This window comes from Delphinus delphis, chromosome X (assembly GCF_949987515.2).
Source record: "Delphinus delphis chromosome X, mDelDel1.2, whole genome shotgun sequence".
In the NCBI taxonomy this organism is placed as follows: domain Eukaryota; kingdom Metazoa; phylum Chordata; class Mammalia; order Artiodactyla; family Delphinidae; genus Delphinus; species Delphinus delphis.
In genome coordinates, this window is record NC_082704.1 from 64,670,624 (window position 1) to 64,694,088 (window position 23,465).

Below are 23,465 nucleotides of genomic sequence, written 5' to 3' on the forward strand. Positions count from 1 at the left end.
GCCATGTTGAACATCTTTTCATGTGCCTGTTGAACATCTGTATGTCTTCTTTGGAAAAATGTCTATTCGGGTCTTCTGTCCATTTTTGCTAGGGTTATTTCTTTTTTTGATATTGAGTTGTATGAGCTGTTTATTTATTTTGGATATTAACCTCTTATCTGACATATCACTTGCAAATATTTTCTCCCATTTAGTAGGTTGTCTTTTTGATTTGCTTTATCCAGCCAGAAACAGAAAGATCGCCCTGGAACCTCTGGCCTGAAATATGCATGTCCATGAGTCAAGGTTCTTGGAAAGGAGATGAGGTCAAATACTCTGCACTTTCCTTCCCTTTGTTATTACTTTTATGGTCAAAGTGGGGAGATAAGCACCTTTTTGGTACAGCCAGCTGCTACTTGTTTTTACATGGTAGGTTAGACTTTAGGTTTTACAGTGTTGGGTGTTTTTATTTGGAAAGGCCCCCTTTGAGCAGCCTGGCATTCTAGTCTTGGTCAGGTACACTGTCCCCGTGATCTTTCACGGTGCCCTCAGGAAGCCCGAGGACGTTTTGCAAGTTCCCAGAATTTAGGGATTGATTTCCTGACTGTAGTAGAGGCAAAAATTGCTAAGGAACCATCCTTGGTGTGAACCCTCACCGATAGGCAGAGACTGGGGAAAATGAGCTGGGGCTTATGTATACTGTTATTCTTTGAGTGTTTGTAGGAATAAGCTGTGGAGGTTGAAAAGGAAGGAGGAGAGAGGTTGTTTTGTTTTTAAGAGAAAAGAAATGATTTTCTCTTAGATGCATCTCGAGTTGGGGTTTTTGAGCCAACACAGACTGCCAATGCTGTTTTTTTCATTTGGGGAGCAGGGGTTGGACTGAAATCACTTTGGGATTTTTTTTTCTGCAACACTGGTGAATTTTGCCTTTTACAAAATACACTTATGCGGGCTTCCCTGGTGGCGCAGTGGTTGAGAGTCTGCCTGCCAATGCAGGGGACGTGGGTTCATGCCCTGGTACGGGAAGATCCCACATGCCACGGAGCAGCTAGGCCCGTGAGCCATGGCCACTGAGCCTGCACGTCCGGAGCCTGTGTTCTGCAATGGGTGAGGCCACAACAGTGAGAGGCCCGCATACCGCAAAAAAAAAAAAACAAAAAAACCCAAAAAAACACTTATGGAGATATGTATATATATATTTTTTAATCCTTTTTATAAGAGACTCTCTTCATTAGGTGTGCACCTCCATCCTAGATCCTGTTAGAGACATTGTTTTGCTGTCAGCTGGGTTAAAGGGCTAACCCTGCATGAGTTTGGTTATAAGAGAGTTTTGAAGTTTAAAAAAAATGGGCAGAAGGTCTGCATAGGCATTTTCCCCAAGAAGACATGCAAATTGGCAATAGGTACAGGAAAATATGCTCTACATTATTATTCATCACTGAAACACAAATCAAAACCACAATGCAATATCACCTCATTCTATTAGAATGGCTATATCAAAAATATTAACTAAAAATAACAAGTGTTGAAAATGATGTGGAGAAAAGGGAATTCTGCTCATTGAAGGGAATGTAAATTTGTGCAGTTACTATGGAAAACTGTATGGATTTTCCTCGAAAAATTAAAAATAGAACTACCATATGATCTAGCGATTTCATTTTGTTTCATATGCAAAGAAAACGAAAACACTACCTTGAAAAGATATATGCACAGATGTTCATTACAGCATTATTTACAGTAGTCAATATATGGAAACAACCTAAGTGTCCATTGAGGGATGAATGCATAAAAATGTTGTGAGATATATATATATATATATATGTATATATATATACATATGTATATGTTTATATTTATATTATTCAGCCATAAAAATGAGGAAATCCTACCATTTGCAACAACATGAATGGACCTTGAACACATTATGCTGTGTGAAATAAGTCAGGCCAAGAAAGACAAATACTGTATGATTTCACTTATAGGTGGAATCTAAAAAAACAAAACTCCCCAAAACCCCACCCAACTCATAGAAAATGAGATCAGATTTGTAGTCACCAGAGGCGGGGTTGGGGTGAGGGATAGGGAACTGGAGGAAAACAGTCAAAATGTACAAACTTCCTGTTTAAGACAAATAAGTACTAGAGATGTAATGTACAGCATGATGACTCTAGTTAACACTGCTGTATGATATATAGGAAAGTTAAGAGAATAGATTCTAAGAGTTTCATCACAAGGAGAATTTTTTTCTTTTCTTTTGTTGTATCTGTATGAGATGACATATGTTCACTAAACCAATTGTGATGATCATTTCACAATATATGTAAATCAAACCATCATGCTGTACACCTTAAACTTATAGAGTGATGTATGTCAATTATTTATCAATAGAATTGGAATAAAATAAAATAAGAAATGAAAGGGAGCCATTACCATCAACCTTACAGAAATTAAAAGGATTATAAGAGACTACTATGAAGAACTATACACCGACTAATTAGATAACCTAGATGAAATGGACATATTCCTAGAAACACACAAATTATTTACACTGACTCAGAAAGAAACAGAAAACCTGAGCACCTATGACAAGTAAGGAGACTGAATCAAAACCTTCTAACAAAGAAAAGCCCTAGAACAGGTGGTTTCATTGGTGAATTCTACCAAGCATTGAAAGAAGAATTAACACCAATCCTTCTCAAACCCTTCCCAATAATTGAAAAGGAAGGGACAATTCCTATCTCATTCTATGAGGCCAGTATTATTCTGATACCAAAGCCAAATAAAAATATCATAAGGAAAGAAAATTACATACCATTATCCATTATGGTTATAGATGGAAACGTCCTTGACAAAATACTGGTAAACTGAATCAAATAGCATATTAAAAGGATTATACACTCTGACCAAGTGGGATTTATTCCAGAAATGCAAGGGTGGTTTAACATGAGAAAATCAATCAATACCTTATATTGATAGAACGAAGGAAAAAAAACACATGATTATCTCAATTAATGCAGAAAGGCATTTGACAAGATCTAACACTTTCATGAAAGAACACTCAGAACATTAGAACAGAAAGGAAATTCCTCAATATTATAAAGGGCACTAATGAAAACCCCAAAAGTAACCTCATATTCAATGGGAAAAGACTGAAAGCCTTCTCCCTAAGATCAGGGATAAGTATTCCCACTTTTGCCACTGTTATTCAACACTGTATTGTAAATTCTAGCCAGAGCAATTAGACAAAAGAAAGAAATAAAAGGCACCCAAATTGGAAAGTAAAATGTAAAACTACCCTATTTACAGATGATATGATCCTATATAGGGAAAACAACAAGGAATCCGCAAGAAAGCTACTAGAGCTAATAAATGATTTTAACAAAGTTGTAGGGTACAAGAACAATACACACAAATCAGTTTTGTTTCTATAAATCAGCAATTAACAATCTGAGAAAAGAAATAAAGCAATTCCATTTATAATAACATCTGAAAGAATAAAATAACTAGGACTAAATTTAACCAAGGAGATGAAAGTCCTGTACACTGAAAAACTACAAAACAGTGCTGATAGAAATTAAAGAAAACCTAAATAAATGAAGAGACATCAAGCGTTTATTGACAGGAATACTTAACATTGTCAAGACCTTCATACTACTCAAAACAATCTACAGATTTAATATAATTTCTATCAATATTCCAACAGCCTATTTAGCGGATATGGAAAAGTTGATCCTTAAATTCATATGGAATTGCAAAGGGCTCCAAACAACCAAACAATCTTGAAAAAGAAGAACAAATTAAGAAGACTCACACTTCTTGATATCAAACCTTACTACTAAGTTATAGTAATGAAAACAGTGACAGTGTGCTGCTAGGATAAGGACTGACATATAGACAGTGCAATAGAAATGAGAGGCCAGAAATAAGCTCATATGTCTATGGCTGGTTGATTTTTCATAAGTGTGCTAAGTCCATTCAGTGAGGAAAGAATAGCCTCTCAACAGATGGTACTGGGATGACTGGATATCCACATGCAAAAGAATGAAGTTGGACACTTACCTCAAACCATATAAAAAAGTTAACTCAAAATGGATCAAAGACCTAAACATAAAGCTACAACCACAAAATTCTTAAAAGAAAACATAGAGGGAAATATTCATGACCTTGGATTTGGCAATGGATTCTTAGATATGACACCCAAAGTACAAGCAACAATAACCAAAACTACATAAGTTGCATGTCATCAAATTGAAAAGCTTTTGTGCATCAACAGATATTAACAATAAAAGCAAAAATATCATCTACAGAATAGGAGAAAATATTTGCAAATCATATAACTGGTAAGGGCTTAATATTGTTTATATAAGTACTCCCACAACTGAATAGCAAACAAACAACCCAATTTAAAAATGGGCAAAGAACTAGAATAGACATTTCTGCAAAGAAGATATACAAATGGGCAATAAGCACAAGAGAAGATGATCAAAATCCAGTCATCAGGAAAATTCAAATCAAAACTACAATGAGATATCACTTCACACCCATTAGGATGGCTATTATATATATAATTACAAGTGTTAGCGAGGATGTAGATAAATTGGAACCCTTGTACATTGCTGTTGAAAATGTAAAATAGTACAGCTGCTGTGAAAAGTTTACCAACTCCACAAAAAACTAAACATAGAATTACCATATGATCCGGCAATTCCACTCCTACATGTATGTCCAAAAAATTGAAAACAGGGACTCAAACAGATACTTGTATGTTAATGCCCACTGCAGCCGTATCACAATAGCCAAAAGGTAGAAGCAAGCCAAGTGTCCATCATCAGATAAATGAATAAACAGATACTGTTATTTACATACAGTAGAATATCATTCAGCCTTAGAGGAATGAAGTTCTGACACATGCTAAAATGTGGATGAACTTTGAAAAATTATGCCAGACACAAAAGGATACATATTGTATGATTTCACTTACATGAAATATCTAGATTAGGCAAATTCATAGAGAGAGAAAGAAGATATAAGGTTACCAGGGTCTGGAGGGAGAGAATGGGGAATTATTGCTTAATGGTTAGAGTTTCTGTTTGGATAACAAAAAATGAAATAGTGGCTTGGTTGTACAACACTGTAAATATAATTAATGCCAGTGAAATGTGCACTTAAAATGATTAAAATGGCAGGTTTTATGTTATATATATTTTACCATGATAAAAAACAGAGAAATAAATACATTCCTAGACAAACAAGAAAGAGAATATGTTGCTAGCAGCCCTGCTTAGTAAGAAATGTGAAAGAAAGTTCTTTGGTATGAAAACAAGTGACCTCAGACAGTAATTCAAATCCCCACACACACAGAGTACCAGTAAAGGTAATTATAATTATATGTAATATAAATATACACAATTAAAATTCATAATTATAAATGTATAAATGCATATTTTTTCCTTTCTTAACTGATAAAAGCAATTGTACAAAACAATTTGTATACAATGTACTGTTGGACCTATAACATATAATAATATTATATATTTGGCAATTGAAGCACAAGGGAGGTAGGCGGGAGCAAAGCCATATCAGAGTAAGGAGATGATACAAGATAGTAAGTTGAATCTATACAAAACAATGAGAAAAGAAGAAATGATAAATAGGAAGGTTAATATAACAAACTCTGTGACTATATATTTATTCTTTCTTAGGTTCTTTAAAAGACATCAAATTATACAAAGTAACAATTGTAACAATGAACTGTTGGGTTTGTAACATTTAGATGTAATATATATAACAATAATAGCACAAAGAGGGGGAAGAGGGAATAGAGCTATACAGGAGTAACATTTCTATATGTCATTGGAATTCAGTATGAATCTAAAGTAGATTCTGGTTAAGTTGAGATGTATATGGTAAGCCCTGGAGTCTAAAGTAACCAATAAGAAAATAACACAAAAATATAGTGAACAATAATTAAAGTATAATATTATAAAACTTAATGCAAAAGAAAGTAGGGAAGGGAGAATGGAGGAACAAGAAAGATAAGACATACAGAAAAGAAAAAGTAAAATGGCAGACATAAACCGAAGTATTGATACATCGATAATAATATTAAATGTGAATGAATTAATCAATACAATTAAAAGGCAGAGATTGTCAGAATGGATAAAATAATATCCAACTACATGCTGTAAACAGGAGAGACAGTTTAGATTCAAAAATAAAAATAGGCTGAAAGTAAAGACATATCATGCAAAGAGCAACCTTAAGAAAACTGAAGTGAGTATACTATTATCAGCCAAAATAGACTTCAAACAAAACATGTTAAGAGAGATGAAGAGGTATACATTTTATAATGATACTCAATGATGAAATTCTGAAATTATCCCCCCCTAAGATCAGGAACAAGACAAAGATGTCTGCTTTCACCACTTTTATTCAACATTATAATGGAAATTCTAGCCACAAGAATTTGGCAAAAAATAAATAAAAGGCATTCAAATTGAAAAGGAAGAAGTAAAATTATTTCTATATGCATATAACATAATCTTATATATAGAAAATCCTAAAGATTACACACACACAAAAACCTTTTAGTGCTAATAAACAAATTCAGCAAAGTTGCAGGATATAAGATCAACTCAGGGACTTCCCCGGTGGTCCAGTGGTTAAGACTTCGCCTTCCAATGCAGGGGGTGTGGGTTTAATCCCTGGTCAGGGAGCTAAGATCCCACATGCCTCATGGCCAAAACACCAAGACATAAAAACAGAAGCAATATTGTAACAAATTCAATAAAGACTTTAAAAATGGTCCACATCAAAAAACTTTAAAGAAAAAAATAAAGATCAACACAGAAAATCACTACTATACCTATACAGTAGCAATGAACATTCTGAAAGGAAATTAAGAAAACAATTCCATTTACAATGGCATCAAAATGAATAAAATACTTAGGGATAAATTTAACCAAGGAGGTACAAGACTTGTACAATGAAAACTACAAAATATTGTTGAAAGAAATTAAAGACACAAATAAATGGAAAGATCTCATGTTCATGAATTGGAAAACAATATTGTTAAGATGTCAACATTACTCAAAGTGACCTGCAGATTCAATGTAATCCATATCAAAATCCCAGTGGCCCATTTTGCAGAAATGGAAAAGCTTATCTTAAAATTCATAAGGAATTGCAAGGGATTCCAAGTAGCCAAAATAATCCTAAAGAAGAAAAAAGTAGAAGAACTCAAACTTCCTGATATCAAAACTTACTAAAAAACTACAGTAATCAAAACTGACATAAGGGTAGACATATACAACAATGAAACAGAATTGAGAGTCCAAAAGTATACTCTTACATTTATGGTCAATTAATTTTTGACAGGGTACCAAGACAATTCAGTGAGGAATAAATACTTTTTAACAAATGGTGCTGAGATAACTGGATAACTACAAAATGCAAAAGAATAGAGTCAGGAACTTCCCTGGCAGTCCAGTGGTTAAGACTCTGTGCTTCCACTGCAGGGGCTGCAGGTTTGATCCCTGGTTGGGGAACTAAGATCCTGCATGCCACACACAGCTCAGCCAAAAAGAAAAAAAAAGAATAAAGTCGAACTCTTTCCTTACAATATACATGAAAATCAACTGAAAACAGATCACATATTATACGATTACATTTATATCAAAGTTCAGACTAGGCAAATCCAAAAAGACAGGAAGTAGATTAGTGGTTTCCAGGGACTGATGGAGGGAAAATGGAGAGTGACTACTACAGTAAGTCCCCTACATACGAACCTTCAAGTTGCGAACTTTCAAAGATGTGAACGTATGTTTGCATGTCGAATCACGTAATTCACATGTCTGGCATATGTTGTCACATGTGTGTATCTTCTACAAGTGGTTGTGCTTTTGTGTACTTTATTGTACAGTACTGTATAGAGGACAGTAGTACAGCATCTTTATTTCAAGCCCAGGATGACGAGAAAAAAAGAGCTACTACCCAGACATCACTGGATCGTTTTTTCAAGAGGGTAGATAGAATTGAATCCAGCAAGGAACCAGAACCTGTGCCATCAACATCAGGTGTGAGTGAAACTGCAGCTTGCCCTTCGTCTCCTATTGCTGAGGATCCTTCAGCTCTACCATCTCCCACCTCCTCTCCCTCCTCCAGTAACTCTTCTTGCCTGTTCACTCGATGCCTGCCCCTGTATGCCAGCTGTTGTACTGGACTACTGTACTTTTCAAGGTACTGTACTGTAAGATTAAAAATGTTTTATTTTTTTGTGTTTATGTATTATTTGTGTAAAAAGTATTATAAACCTATTACAGTACAGTACTATACAGCCTATTGTGTTAGTTGGGTACCTAAGCTAACTTTGTTGGACTTACAAACAAATTGGACTTATGAAAAATGCTCTTGGAACGGAAATTGTTCGTATGTAGGGGACTTTCTGTAATGAATACAGGGTTTCTTACTGAGTTGATGAAAATGTTCTGGTAGGCTTGTATCCCCACAGGAAATGACCCTACCTTGAGACAAGGAGGGCCCGGGGAGGCCTTTATGGCATACTCAGAGTAAATTGCATCTAGGTGTGACTACTACACATATAACCTTAGTATGGGGGAGCCAACATTTTTGGGTACAAAACATGTATCCTAATCAAACTCAGGCAATTAGTGTGCAATGGCAACAACATGCCTGGTAGATTGGTCCATGAGATAGGAGACATTGGTCATGATATAGAAGAGAGCTGTAGGAGAGATAGGTGCCAGTTTAAGCATCAAAGGGCAAACTCAATTCACTTTTAATGAGTGGCAATCAGAAGAAAAAGTTGTGTTAGTGAGGACAGACCAATTAGAAGGGATTCTCTTTCAGAAGAAAGGAAAAGAATGGGAATCAGCCTGGGAAGATGATGAGGCTTTAGTGAACTAAACCAGGCAGATTCAATGAATAATGCTGGACAATGCTAGGCCTTGATGTTGGGAAAGGGCTTGTACCCTAATCCCCAACAGGGTCTCTTGATTATTTTAAAACAGATTCAGCCTTAAGTAGCAATGGAGCAATGACTCTTCACCTAGGGCACATTTATGAAAACTTTTGGACCTTCAGACGTATGGAAGTTCTCTAGGGGCAAAGAGTAATTTCCATTGATGCAACTCTGCTAGCCCTCATCCCAAGAATGGATCAAAATCAGATATACCCTGTAATGCAGTCAGCAGGAGTAAGAACCATACTGAATTACACTCTTGTCCTTGCCATAGGAAAGAGATGGGCCCTGCTACACAACAGCACATAATGGAAACAGTCTCAGTAAAATCATGTAAACGCCAAAAAGATGACTAGCTTTGTCTCCCTATTAGGGACAAAATCATATGTTGAAGCCTTAACCCCCAGTAACTCTGAGTGTGACTGTACAGGAGACAAGGCCTTTAAGGGGGTGATTAAGTTAAAGTGGGGCCATTAGGGTGGGCCCTTATCTAATATGACTGGTATCCTTATAAGAAGAGGAAATTAGGACACACAAGGGGAGACCAGGGATATGTACACACAGAGGAAAGACCATGTGAGGACAGAGAAGACAGCCATCTGCAAGCTAAGAAGAGAGTCCTCAGAAGACACTAAACCTGCCAACACCTTCATCTTAGACTTCTAGACTCCAAAACTGAGAAAATAAAATTCTGTTGTTTAAGCTACTCAGTCTATGATATTTTGTTATGACAACACTAGCAAATTAATACATGTGACTTAGAACCTGGAAATAACCCAATCCTGGCCAGTTGCGACAATACCCATCCATAATAACACCTTGTAAACGAGCAAAGGTCAGTTATGCTGGGAAGGTATAATAAGTACCTCTCTTGATTCTTACTGGCCTGTGGAATGAAACAAAACTGGACTATAACCATAGTGTGATACAGTTTAATATTGGCATTGCTCCTAAGATTCAATTATCTCATATATATATTGATAAGTGTATGTATTGGGAAACTGAATTAAAGCCTCGCCAGGATGTGAAATCAATGGGAAATGGTTGATGTTAAGAGGAATCTGATGTAGTTAACATCAGTTAATTAATGTGCTAAATAGTTCTACACAAGTTTATCATAAGGTACAAATAACTATAGGCTAAAGACAAATTAATAAAAAAAATATGGAGATTTATATAATGGCTTTATAGGATGGACTAGTTGCTTCTTCATGTCTATCCCTATCCTGCACTGGCTCCTCCATGCTGGGCATACTCATGTTAATATATTACTACATCTTTTATATCAATATAAATGCTAAACTAAATGTAGGTACTCAGAAAAATACAATCATTTTCCTGTAAGAGAGCCAAAGGCCAAGAGGGTGAATTTTGCAGAAAGAGTTGACTTAGCAGGTCTAAGTTGCTCAAAATCTGCACATTCCCATTAAGAGTCTGTTTTCATAAATGGCCCTTGTCCAACTACCAGGAATTGAGCTCTTAGAATATTTTAACTCATAAAAGTGTTTTTGCACACTTGGAGGTTTGAAACACAGTCTATCAATATGTTTAGATAGTCTGTAAATAATGTAATTTATGGTGAACACTTGCTTTCCTTAAGGTGGTCTGTTTTGATAACTGTGATCAATCATGCAGGCATTGGGTACCTATGTGACCAAACCTCAGTAAAAACTCTGGAATCTTAAGCAAGTGAACTTCTCTGGTAGACTACACTTCACACATGTCACAATCTATAGATAGAGGAATTAAGTGCATCCTGTGCAGTTCTACTGGAAGAGGACTCTTGGAAGCTTGTACCTGATTTCCTCCAGACTTTGCCCCATGTGCCTTTCCCTTTGCTGATTGTGCTTCATATTCTTTTGCTGTAATAAATCATAACCATAATTATAATGAATTCTGAGACCTAATGAGCCCTGAGAGTGGTCTTGAAGATATCTGACACAGGCACACTAGAAAATATCCAATTAACATAAAAGAAAGCAGTAATGGAGGAACAGAGGAACAAAATAGATATATAAGACATATAGAAAGCAAATAGCAAAATGGCAGATGTAAATCCTACTTTATCAGTAATTGCATTAAACATAAATGGAAGAATAACAGCAGACCTATCAATAACATGACAAGAAGGAGAGTGAAGCAACATCTTTATGGTACTGAAAGAGAAAAAACTGCCAAGCTAAAATTCCACACTGGAGAAATATCTTTCAAAAGCAGAGGTGAAATAAACTTTTTCATACACACAAAAGCTGAAAGAATCTCTTACTAGGAGACCTGCACTATAAGAAATGTTAAAGGAAGTCCTTTGGGTAGAAGGAAAATAATATGTGATGGAAACCTGGATCTACGCAAAGAAATAGAAAGCACCCAAAATAGATAAATTAATTAAAATGACTTCTTTTTTTTTCTTATTTCTTTTTACATCTCTTTAAAAGATAACTGTTGAAAGCAAAATATAATAGCAATGAATTGTGGAGTGTAACACATGTAGAAGTAAAATGTATGACAATAATAGCACAAAGGCTGGGGAGGGGGGAATGGAAGTACAATATATTGTTTAAGTTCTGAAATGTGAAATAGATTGTGATAAGTTAAAGATGTATACTATAAGCCCTAAAGGAACCACTAAAAAACAAAGCATTATATCTAATAAGCCATTAAAAGAGACAAAATGGAATCATAAATATTCAATTAATCCAAAGAAGGTCAAAAAAGAGGAAAAAGCAAATGGGACTAATAGAAGACAAATAGCAAAATGGTAGATTTAAAAACCAAGCATATCAATAATCACATTAAATTAAAATGATCTAAACATCCCAATTAAAAAAGAGACCTGGATGAAAAAGCAAGACCCAACTCTAGGCTGCCTGCAGGAAATCCAGAATAAACATAAAACACAATAGGTTAAAAGTAAAAGGATGAAAAAAACAAATACCATACTAACACTATCAAAAGAAAGCTGGAATGTTTATATTTACAGCAGCCAAAGTAGATTTCAGAACAAAGAATATTACTAGGGATAAAAGGAGACATTTCATAATGACAAAGTATCAATCCATCAAGAAGACATAGCAATCCTAAAAGTTTATGCACCTAACAACAGAGCTTCAAAATACATGAAGGAAAAACTGATAGAACTGAAAGGAGAAACAGACAAATCCAGAATTTAAGTCAGCGATTTCAACACCCCTCTCAATAATTGATAGAATAAACAGAAAATTTGTAAATAAATCAAAGACCTGAACAACACCATCAATCAACATGAGCTAACTGACATTTATAGAACATTCCACCCAACAACAGTAGTATACACATACTTTTAAAGCACACAGGGAAGATTTACCAAGAGAGACTATATTATGGGCCATAAGACAAATAAATTTAAAATTGAAAAGGATTCAAATTATATGATGTATATTCTCTGAATTAAATTAGGAATCAATACCAAAAAGAAATCTAGAAAATCCAATAAATATTTGAAGATTAAATAGCACACTTCTAAATAGCCCTAGATCAAAGAAGGAATCAAAAGGGAAATGAAAAAAGTATTTTGACCCAAATGAAAATGAAAACACAACATATCAAAATTTGTGGGGTATAACCAAACCAGTATTTATAGGGAAATTTGTATAATTAAATGCTTATATAAGAAATGTCTCAAATCAAGTTGTGGCCACCCAACCAGCAACATCAGTATCACCTAGGAACTTAGATATGCAAGTCCTTGGGACCTACTCCAGACCTACTGAATCAGAAACTCTAGGTGTGAGGCCCAGCCATCTGTGGCCCTCCAGGTGATTCTGATGCACATTCAACTTTTGATAGACACTCATGTATACTGCTTCTTGTTTTTATTGTGTTAGGGTTTCTTTCTTCAATAAGGAATCTACACAGTTTATACTGTTGTGAAGTTCACGTCCTTAAAAACAATCTAGTTTTAAAAAAAAAACAATCTAGTTTTGAATAGACTGTTGATTTTGTGTCATTTAGAAAATTTCATGGGTTCAAAAGAGTCCTGCAATTGGTTAACCCTACAAATAATGCCTCATTTGCTAAAAAGATTCAAACTTCAAAAGACATAGTTACAACTGCTCTTGAAATCTGCAGAGGGGTAGAGGACAATCACCAGTGGGAAATGTGACCCCACTGAATAATTCCTACTGCTTATAGTAGGAATTCCGTTTATGTGGGAACCAAATGTAGTCAATTCCCAATCATGTTCAGTGATGAAAAGGAACAGAGACACATTAAATTTAAATGGCTGATAATATAAAATTAATTTGCTTGAAATATTTTATACCTATACTCGAATATGAATTTGTCTAATGTTCTGGAAAGTCACTTCAAACAAAATACTGAAACCCTAATATAAGCACTAACTCAGAAGCACTGATTCCTACAGTGGTAGACATCACCTTTCCAAACTAATTCAGTGCATCAACCTGGTCTCTATCTAAATTTGCTGGCTCACATCTTTCCTGGGACAAGGAGATAAAGATCTTGGTTTTAATGGGCTTCAGTTAGAGCTTCTGCTAATCAGTAGTAAACAAAATCGACACTGTATCAACATACTTAACTGACAAATACAGATGATAATTTCAACAAGAACATGAGAGCAACATTTGCCTTGGAAGAATTGTAATATGGGTAATCTATCAATTAATCTCAGTTTATTATGACAGTCTTCAAAAATAAAGGGAAAAATATAGTGAAGTCCTTCTAGGCTCCAAAGGGAAAATGCAGTCCATTCTACACCAGCTTTCCTTCCTTTCCCGGAATTTTTGCTGACTTCTGTCAGCTTTGATTCTAAGAAATGGGCTTCTGTTCTTTTCTGCTTTTTTTTTTTAAAAAAAAACAGAAGGCCACAAGAGCTGCCTGTGGGGCTATAGGAGTATAATTAATCAAGTAATCAGCCAGCCACCATTGTTAAAATGTTTTAATATCAATGTAAAATGAGATCAGGGTTTTACAAGCAAGTTTCAGAACATGAACATCCTTTCCTAAAATGATTTATCTTCCTTTCAGAAGCCTATATATGAACACATATAAATCTTAGGGATTTTTTTTTAATATCATGGTATTTTTTCCCATTTTAATACATCTAGAATTGACAAACATGCAAAAGAACTAAGTTCCAAATTAAAAGCCTCTAGTAGAAACATCCAAATTAAAAATGAAGCATTTTATTTATTTTTTTCACGTGGGAGATTTTTTTTACATCTTTATTAGAGTATAATTGCTTTACAATGGTGTGTTAGTTTCTGCTTTATAACAAAGTGAATCAGTTATACATATACATATGTTCCCATATCTCTTCCCTCTTGCATCTCCCTCCCTCCCACTCCCCCTATCCCACCCCTCCAGGCAGCCACAAAGCACCAAACTGATCTCCCTGTGCTATGCTGCTGCTTCCCACTAGCTATCTACCTTACATTTGGTAGTGTATATATATGTCCATGCCTCTCTCTCGCTTTGTCACAGCTCACCCTTCCCCCTCCCCATATCCTCAAGTCCATTCTCTAGTAGGTCTGTGTCTTTATTCCTGTCTTACCCCTAGGTTCTTCATGATTTTTTTTTCTTAAATTCCATATATATGTGTTAGCATACGGTATTTGTCTTTCGCTTTATGACTTACTTCACTCTGTATGACAGACTCTAGGTCCAACCACCTCATTACAAATAGCTCAATTTCGTTTCTTTTTATGGCTGAGTAATATTCCATTGTATATACGTGCCACATCTTCTTTATCCATTCATCCGATGATGGACACTTAGGTTGTTTCCATCTCCGGGCTATTGTAAATAGAGCTGCAATGAACATTTTGGTACATGACTCTTTCTGAATTATGGTTTTCTCAGGGTATGTGCCCAGTAGTGGGATTGCTGGGTCATATGGTAGTTCTATTTGTAGGTTTTTAAGGAACCTCCATACTGTTCTCCACAGTGGCTGTACCAATTCACATTCCCACGAGCAGTGCAAGAGTGTTCCCTTTTCTCCACACCCTCTCCAGCATTTATTGTTTCTAGATTTTTTGATGATGGCCATTCTGACTGGTGTGAGATGATATTTCATTGTAGTTTTGATTTGCATTTCTCTAATGATTAATGATGTTGAGCATTCTTTCATGTGTTTGTTGGCAGTCTGTATATCTTCTTTGGAGAAATGTCTATTTAGTTCTTCTGCCCATTTTTGGATTGGGTTGTTTGTTTTTTTGTTATTGAGCTGCATGAGCTGCTTATAAATTTTGAAGATTAATCCTTTGGCAGTTGCTTCATTTGCAAATATTTTCTCCCATTCTGAGGGTTGTCTTTTGGTCTTGTTTAGTTTCCTTTGCTGTGCAAAAGCTTTGAAGTTTCATTACGTCCCATGTGTTTATTTTTGGTTTTATTTCCATTTCTCTAGGAGGTGGGTCAAAAAGGATCTTGCTGTGATTTATGTCATAGAGTGTTCTGCCTATGTTTTCCTCTAAGAGTTTGATAGTTCTGCCAATAAAATGTACAATCTGGAAGAAATGAATAAAGTCTTAGGAATTCACAACCTGCCAAGACTGAATCAGGAAGAAATAGAAAATATGAATAGACCAATCACAAGCACTGAAATTGAAACTGTGATTAAAAATCTTCCAACAAACAAAAGCCCAGGACCAGATGGCTTCACAGGCGAATTCTATCAAACATTTAGAGAAAAGCTAACACCTATCCTTCTCAAACTCTTCCAAAATATAGCAGAGGGAGGAACACCCCCAAACTCATTCTACGAGGCCACCATCAGCCTGATACCAAAACCAGTCAAGGATGTCACAAAGAAAGAAAACTACAGGCCAATATCACTGATGAACATAGATGCAAAAATCCTCAACAAAATACTAGCAAATAGAATGCATCAGCACATTAAAAGGATCATACACCATGATCAAGTGGGGTTTATTCCAGGAATGCAAGGATTCTTCAATATACACAAATCAATCAATGTGATAAACCATATTAACAAATTGAAGGAGAAAAACCATATGATCATCTCAATAGATGCAGAGAAAGCTTTTGACAAAATTCAGCACCCATTTATGATAAAAACCCTGCAGAAAGTAGGCATAGAGGCAACTTTCCTCAACATAATACAGGCCATATATGACAAGCCCACAGCAAACATCATCCTCAATGGTGAAAAACTGAAAGCATTTCAAGTAAGATCAGGAACAAGACAAGGTTGCCCACTCTCACCACTCTTATTCAACATAGTTTTGGAAGTTTCAGACACAGCAATCAGAGAAGAAAAGCAAATAAAAGGAATCCAAATCGGAAAAGAAGTAAAGCTATCACTGTTTGCAGATGACATGATACTACACATAGAGGATCCTATATATGCTACCAGAAAACTACTAGAGCTAATCAATGAATCTGGTAAAGTAGCAGGATACAAAATTAATGCACAGAAATCTCTGGCATTCCTATACACTAATGATGAAAAATCTGAAAGTGAAATCAAGAAAACACTCCTATTTACCATTGCAACAAAAATAATAAAATATCTAGGAATAAACCTACCTAAGGAGACAAAAGACCTGTATGCAGAAAATTATAAGACACTGGTGAAAGAAATTAAAGATGATACAAACAGATGGAGAGATATACCATGTTCTTGGATTGGACGAATCAACATTGTGAAAATGACTCTACTACACAAAGCAATCTACAGATTCAATGCAATCCCTGTCAAACTACCACTGGCATTTTTCACAGAACTAGAACAAAAAATTTCACAATTTATATGAAAACACAAAAATGAAGCATTTTAATTTACTTATTGGCCATACGCCCAGCAAAAAACCATCCATTCCCCCACACCTCAGAAAAATCACCACCAATTCATTTCTAGGTCATTGATGGCATTAACAGTATTTAGCCCTCCCTTGTCAACATCCAGACATCCCTGGTTCAATCTGAGCAAGTAGTGTTACATTTCCAGTTGCTGGAATGCCCCACCATTGTCTTCACTGCATTACACTTGACAAGGCACCTACCAACAATGCACATGGTAGGAAGTGAGCCATGAAGAACATAATGGCTTGAACGAAGAGCTAACTGTATACCCTGGATCTGCCAACTGAGTAAGGACACTAATGGAAACGTAAAATTATATGAGGCATTCTTTATTCATCCTCTCCAAGTTACCAGTGTGTATTGTACTAGGAAGTAAAGAGTAGAGGAAGGTGACAACAGCCACATATATGAAATCTCCCTAGAACTAAAAGCAAACTAAACAAAATGCAAACTAGAGTGGGCCAATGAACTGACTCCCATTTGGGTTTTACTTGTGGCTGCAAGCAACCTCTAAACTGAGGTTCATAAATTAGGGAACAGTTTAATGCACTGATGGATCAGCAATTTGCATAAGAACATTATTAAAATATTTTTGAAGAGCTGCGTGTGCTTCATTGCTGAATTTGGTGCCAACGGTCAAGAAATAGCTAAATAAAAAAACAAACCTCAAGTATTTCCTTTTAATATACCTATTTCCAAAACTTACAAAGTATCTTTAAAATGATTTTCTATGTCATTCCTCAAGTGAATTAGTCAAACAGGTAGAAACTCATAACTGTAATATTACACAATAGGATAATTTTCCTTCAATAACTTAGTCTGTTCCAAAGTATTTCTGTCCAAAATGTGTAGGTGCAACAGGATGAACTTCAGTAGTTAAAATTGTGATCTCTGGAAACTCTTGAATGATTGATTTGGCACCTTCAAAAAATAAAAGAGAATTGTCATTATGGCAGAATTTTTTGATAACATTACTTGGAATTCAGTAATTTTATAATCAGTCACTAGGTCTAATATTGACAGACCAAGAGCAATGACCTTTGGACACATAGTCAGACTTGGTTAATCTCTTAGTTTATATAATGTCTGTATCTGAAAAATGTTGATAGTAGTCAGACTATGTTCCACCCACTCACTAATAAATTCTTAGAATCAAATTGTTTTCTATCCAAGATTTGAAAAATATATTCAGTTATAGCAAGTTTTCCCCTGAAGGGTCTTTTTTTGTTTTATTTTAAAGGCAGCTGGAATACAGAGAATACAGTCCTTTCTGGAAACAGGATCATACATAAGATGCTGGTTTCTCAACTGGAACACTGTTGAAACAAGTGCAAAGACTTCTTTGTTATGTTAGAGAAAGCTAGCTTTTGAGAAGTTATGACTCTAGCTTGGGTGGGGAGGAGATGGAGGAAGAAAGGAAAGGGACTAGCTAGGATGCCAGTCAAACTAAAAAGCCATAGCAAGGCTGCCACGGAATAAGATTTTTTCATCTATAATGTCAAAGAATTAGTATACTATTCTAATGTATACTATTACAACTAACATGGTTACTTTTCTACTCCCAAAGACAGAAAACCCAATAATTATTTGGTTATCTCAGTGTTTACAATGCCACCTCTGTTATATGGATGGATAACCAAGCAAATTACCCTTTGTCACCATCAACATTTGAACTACAGGTAATTTTTTATTATGAAACAGCAAGATAATCAATGGCATACTAAATGCAGCCATCCCAACTGGTTTCTCTGTAGCCTCTTCAGGGTTGGCTGAGACTTGGAACCTTTGGAAATGAGGAAACGCCCTAACTAGAAGCCACATATTTCTTTCTTTTCGATTATGAAACAAATACAAATTCATTGTAGAACATTTGGAAAATACAAAAAAAAAGCTTAAAAAAGAAAATGAATCACTTAGAATCCCACCACCCTAAGACAACCACTATTAATATTATGTGATTTAAAATGAAAATTGAAATAGTATTGTGCATCTGTCTAGCCTTTCATGCTGAGGAAAGATTTATTAGGTCCCATCTTAATCCAAGTCTGATTTTGGTAGTCATAATAGTCATAATTTGTATTAGTCATCTCTAAACTTGGTGATGACATTTTATACTATTCTAATGCTGTTGTTTATTCTGCTCTTACATTTACCAGATTCTTTGATGTCATTAAATGTTTTTTCAAAAACATGATCTAACAGTTATATAATATTATACTCTTTGAATATACAGTTGACCCTTGAACAACATGGGGGTTAATCCATATATATAACTTATAGTTGACCCTCTGTATCTGCAGTTCCTCTGCATACATGAATTCAACCAACCATGGACTGTGTAGTACTGTAGTTTTCAGTATTGAAAAATATCCACGTATAAGTGGACCAACGCAGTTCAAACCCACGTTGTTCAAGGGTCAACTGTATATTTATTTAACCATTTCCAAGTAAGTCATTTATATACTTTCAAATTTTCTCTTACATGAAATACAGCTTTACAGTGACTATCCTAAATGCTGAGTTTCTACATGCCTTTATGATTATTTTCTTAGGATACTTTCACAATCGTCTTAGATTACATGGCAAAAAAAACTAGGGTCGTAAATTAGGCTTACCTCTCTCAGGAAATAGAGGACACAAGTTCTTTCACTGTGCCCTTTGAGCAGAAGTCTAACTTTACAAACTTTTGATCTTTGCTTCACACTGCAAAGCTTACTTCAGTAAGACCACAGGGCTAGCTAGAACCTCGAGTTTCTTGCTGTTTGAGAGCAGTTTTCAGGCTCAGGTCGGGAGGCAGGAGAAATAGTGACCTTTCAGCCATTTGCAAGCTCTACTCAAACAGGGCCACCATGAAAACAACTGCAATCCCCTTCAATGGAATTAGTTCGTACTTCTTCATTTGAATTTGAACAACAGTAGAATGGTGTAAAGTATTACCACTAAGCTTAGAGATGACAAACACAAGTTATAACTACCAAAATTCAATTTGAATTTAATGTGGAAGCAAATGAACTTTTCCTCAGGATAAGAGGCTGGGCAGATGTACACTTAACCACCCCATGACCATCAAGAGCATGAACTCACCATGAGGAGTGGAGAACAGACTGAGTAGGATAATAACACTAGGTTGAACTCCATGTTCTATGAGAACCTTTACAGCTTCAATTACAGTGTTTCCAGTGCCTGAAATAAAATGACAACCAAATGCATTGGCAACTTTAACATTCATCTCAAAATGTCTTTGAGTTTCTTTGAAGTAAAGGCAGTTTAGTAATGTAATACAAGATACTACTAGAGGGCTTCCCTGGTGGCGCAGTGGTTGAGAATCTGCCTGCCAATGCAGGGGACACGGGTTCAAGCCCTGGTCTGGGAAGATCCCACATGCCGCGGAGCAACTGGGCCCATGAGCCACAATTACTGAGCCTGCGCGTCTGGAGCCTGTGCTCCGCAGAGAACAAGAGAGGCAGCGATAGTGAGAGGCCCGCGCACCGCAATGAAGAGTGGCCCCCACTTACCACAACTAGAGAAAGCCCTCGCACAAAAATGAAGACCCAACACAGCCATAAATAAATTAATTAATTTAAAAAAAAGATACTACTAGACACCTTGAGAAAACCATAGTTCAAAAAGAGTCATGGACCACAATGTTCATTGAAGCTGTATTTACAACAGCCAGGACATGGAAGCAACCTAAGTGTCCATCAACAGATGAATGGATAAAGAAGATGTGGCACAACCTAGAGGGGTGGGATAGGGAGGGTGGGAGGGAGGGAGACGCAAGAGGGAAGAGATATGGAAACATGTATATGTATAACTGATTCACTTTGTTATAAAGCAGAAACTAACACACCATTGTAAAGCAATTATACTCCAATAAAGATGTAAAAAATAGATAAATAAATAAAAAATAAAATAAAAATAAAATGATGTGGCACATATATACAATGGAATATTACTCAGCCATAAAAAGAAGCAAAATTGAGTTATATGTAGTGAGGTGGATGGACCTAGAGTCTGTCATACAATGCAGTAAGTCAGAAAGAGAAAAACAAATACCATATGCTAACACATATATATGGAATCTAAAAAAAAAAAAAGGGTTCTGAAGAACCTAGGGGCAGGACAGGAATAAAGATGCAGATGTAGGGAATGGACTTAAGGACACAGGGAGGGGGAAGAGTAAGCTGGGACGAAGTGAGAGAGTGGCATGGACATATATACACTACCAATTGTAAAACAGATAGCCAGTGAGAAGCAGCCGCATAGCACAGAGAGATCAGCTCGGTGCTTTGTGACCACCTAAACGGGTGGGATAGGGAGGGTGGGAGGGAGATGCAAGAGGAAGGAGATATGGGGTATATGTATATGTATAGCTGATTCACTCTGTTATAAAGCAGAAACTAACACACCATTGTAAAGGAATTATACTCCAATAAAGCTGTTAAAAAAAAAAGATACTACAAGACAAAGCTTCATTTGAAGGTGCCTGTTTTTTATCAATGATGTTATTTTCAATAACAGACATAACCCATATACTTTTCAGTTTTCAAATGCACAACAAGCCCTAAATTCGTTCAGTATTTGAGATATCAAATATAACACCCACCCACCACCCCTAACCCCAGGATATGAGTAAGCTTAGGAAACAGACTAGAATAGGAAAAAAAAAATTACCTCCAAAGAGGATAAATCCTTGAGAAAATCATTGCTATACTCATTGGGCTAGAGAAGGGACATATTTCAATGTATTTTCTGTGTTCTATATATTTTGCCTCATTAAATCCTTTGCTTCAATGTGTTAATTTTAAGATAGAAGTTTTTGGAGCTAATAAAGTTTGACTAATGTGTATTCTCTTATTACACAATAAGAATTCCCCAGAGAACTGCCCAGGGCAACTCCAAATCAAAACAAAACATTTAGAACGAAACAAAACATTTAGAAATGGCTTTCTAAAGAATGGTTTTTGAGAAAAACAAAAAACACATTTAGAAATGGTTTTCGCCTTTATATAAGGGTACCTAGAAGGCAGGCACTAAGTTGAATTTAAACCCTAACCAAAGGTTACAAATTAAACACAAGCCACTCACTGAGAATCGGATACATCAGAAGGACTTTTCTCCTGTAAATGTCTGGGGGGAACTTGGCATAATATACTTTGGCTCTTTGTGTCTCCTCATCACTCTGAATCAGGATCTTTCCAATTCGTATGGATCGACAGCAGTCTCGTAAACCTTGTTCCATTGCCTCACCTTGAAGAAGGAAATAAAAAAGAAGGAAAGAGGGATTAGGAGGAGATACAGTGAAAGTCCAAGAATAGGCCAAAGCAGAGTTTTTGACTGTTATTAATACAATAAATAAAGACATTGTCAAAATGGAAGCAATTCTTCTTAAGCTAACAGCTTTTACTTCGGATATGCTCATATTTTATACTTAGTTCAGGTCAATGAAACTAGGATACGCTAGTTTTATTGCTGGCTTGCAAGTTTTAGAGCTGTCATGCTTCCATGATTACAGTAAATAAAGTGTTTTATTAAGCTGCTCCTTGAACTTTTCTAATATCAGGAACATTTTACTCCTATTATTTTAAAGAAACTGTGTTACTTTCATCTGGCAAAAATATAAAATATTTATGGAAGAATGGGGGCTACAGACCAAAGGCTCTCCATTTAGATTAAGCTGGCGTCAAGAGATATCACTTAGACCCAGCAATGACTTCAATGGCAGAGGCTTCATTGGCAAACAGTGAAAAAGTAATATATGTTCCCTCTCCCCGCTAGAGAACCACAACCAACACCACCACCACACCCTTGGTTTCTGAACACAGAGCTATTTTTGAGTCTGAATTCCTTTAAGGAAGTGTTTGCCAAAGGTCAACCATTTTCATACCATCGTCAAGATTTTAGGCCACATCAAAATTCTACTTGTATGGTTATTTACTTAATATTTTTCTTTAAATTAACTGGCTTTTTTACATTTATTTTAAAAGGAAACTTTATATCACTAGTGAAAATATAAAAACAGTTTCTTTCTATTAGGTATGAAAATCAACCAATAGCTATTAAGGTTAAAAACACCCTGTCTATGCATCACCCCCAAGGTCATCCTGTATACACTAGGGGTGCGAGGACCATGCTGCTGCCTTTAGGGCAGAAGCTGGACTAAAACAGAAGAAATTGTGCCTTAAAAGCCCATCTCCATTGTCTTCACCAGTTTTAAAAGGTTGAACACCATTGTCCTGAAAATCCTATCGTTGCTTAAGAGCTACCTTCTATAAAAAAGGGAGCTTAAAGCTCCTATTTTATTGGAGATATTCAATTGTTCACAAACAGAACTTCATAGCCAGAGAAGAAAAGGGAATGTTTATATGTGAAATAAAAATCCGGGGACTTCCCTGGTGGTCCAGTGGTTAAGACTCCATGCTGCCACTGCAGGGGACACAGGTTGGATCCTTAGGGGAACTAAGATCCCACATGCTGCATGGTGTGGCAAAAAAAAAAAAATCTGTTTCCAATGCAAGCAAGTGGGGCTTCTACCATACCTTGGATCCTGTACAAAGAATAATTAAGGAATTAAGTTGCTGAACGGAAATAATCATCCCCATGTAACAGGTATAGGTCCTAATTACAGGCATGTGATTTTGCTGCACAAAGGTTGGTTTAGAAGGATAATCGGTTGGACTCAAAC

General features: G+C 35.9%; 1 protein-coding gene across 3 annotated transcripts in view; it reads right to left on the reverse strand.

Moving 5' to 3' along the window:
- Positions 1-16,991: 16,991 nt before the first annotated feature.
- UPRT (uracil phosphoribosyltransferase homolog) overlaps positions 16,992-23,465 on the reverse strand; it is a 39,722-nt gene continuing 33,248 nt past the window's right edge. For all 3 annotated transcript variants that reach the window (XM_060001772.1, XM_060001771.1, XM_060001773.1), the window contains 3 exons: positions 21,869-22,030; positions 19,865-19,963; positions 16,992-17,701 (listed from right to left, as the gene is read on the reverse strand). In XM_060001772.1, coding sequence (XP_059857755.1) covers positions 17,595-17,701; positions 19,865-19,963; positions 21,869-22,030 — 368 coding nt within the window. In that variant the 3' untranslated portion in view covers positions 16,992-17,594. The remainder of the gene's footprint in view (positions 17,702-19,864; positions 19,964-21,868; positions 22,031-23,465) is intronic.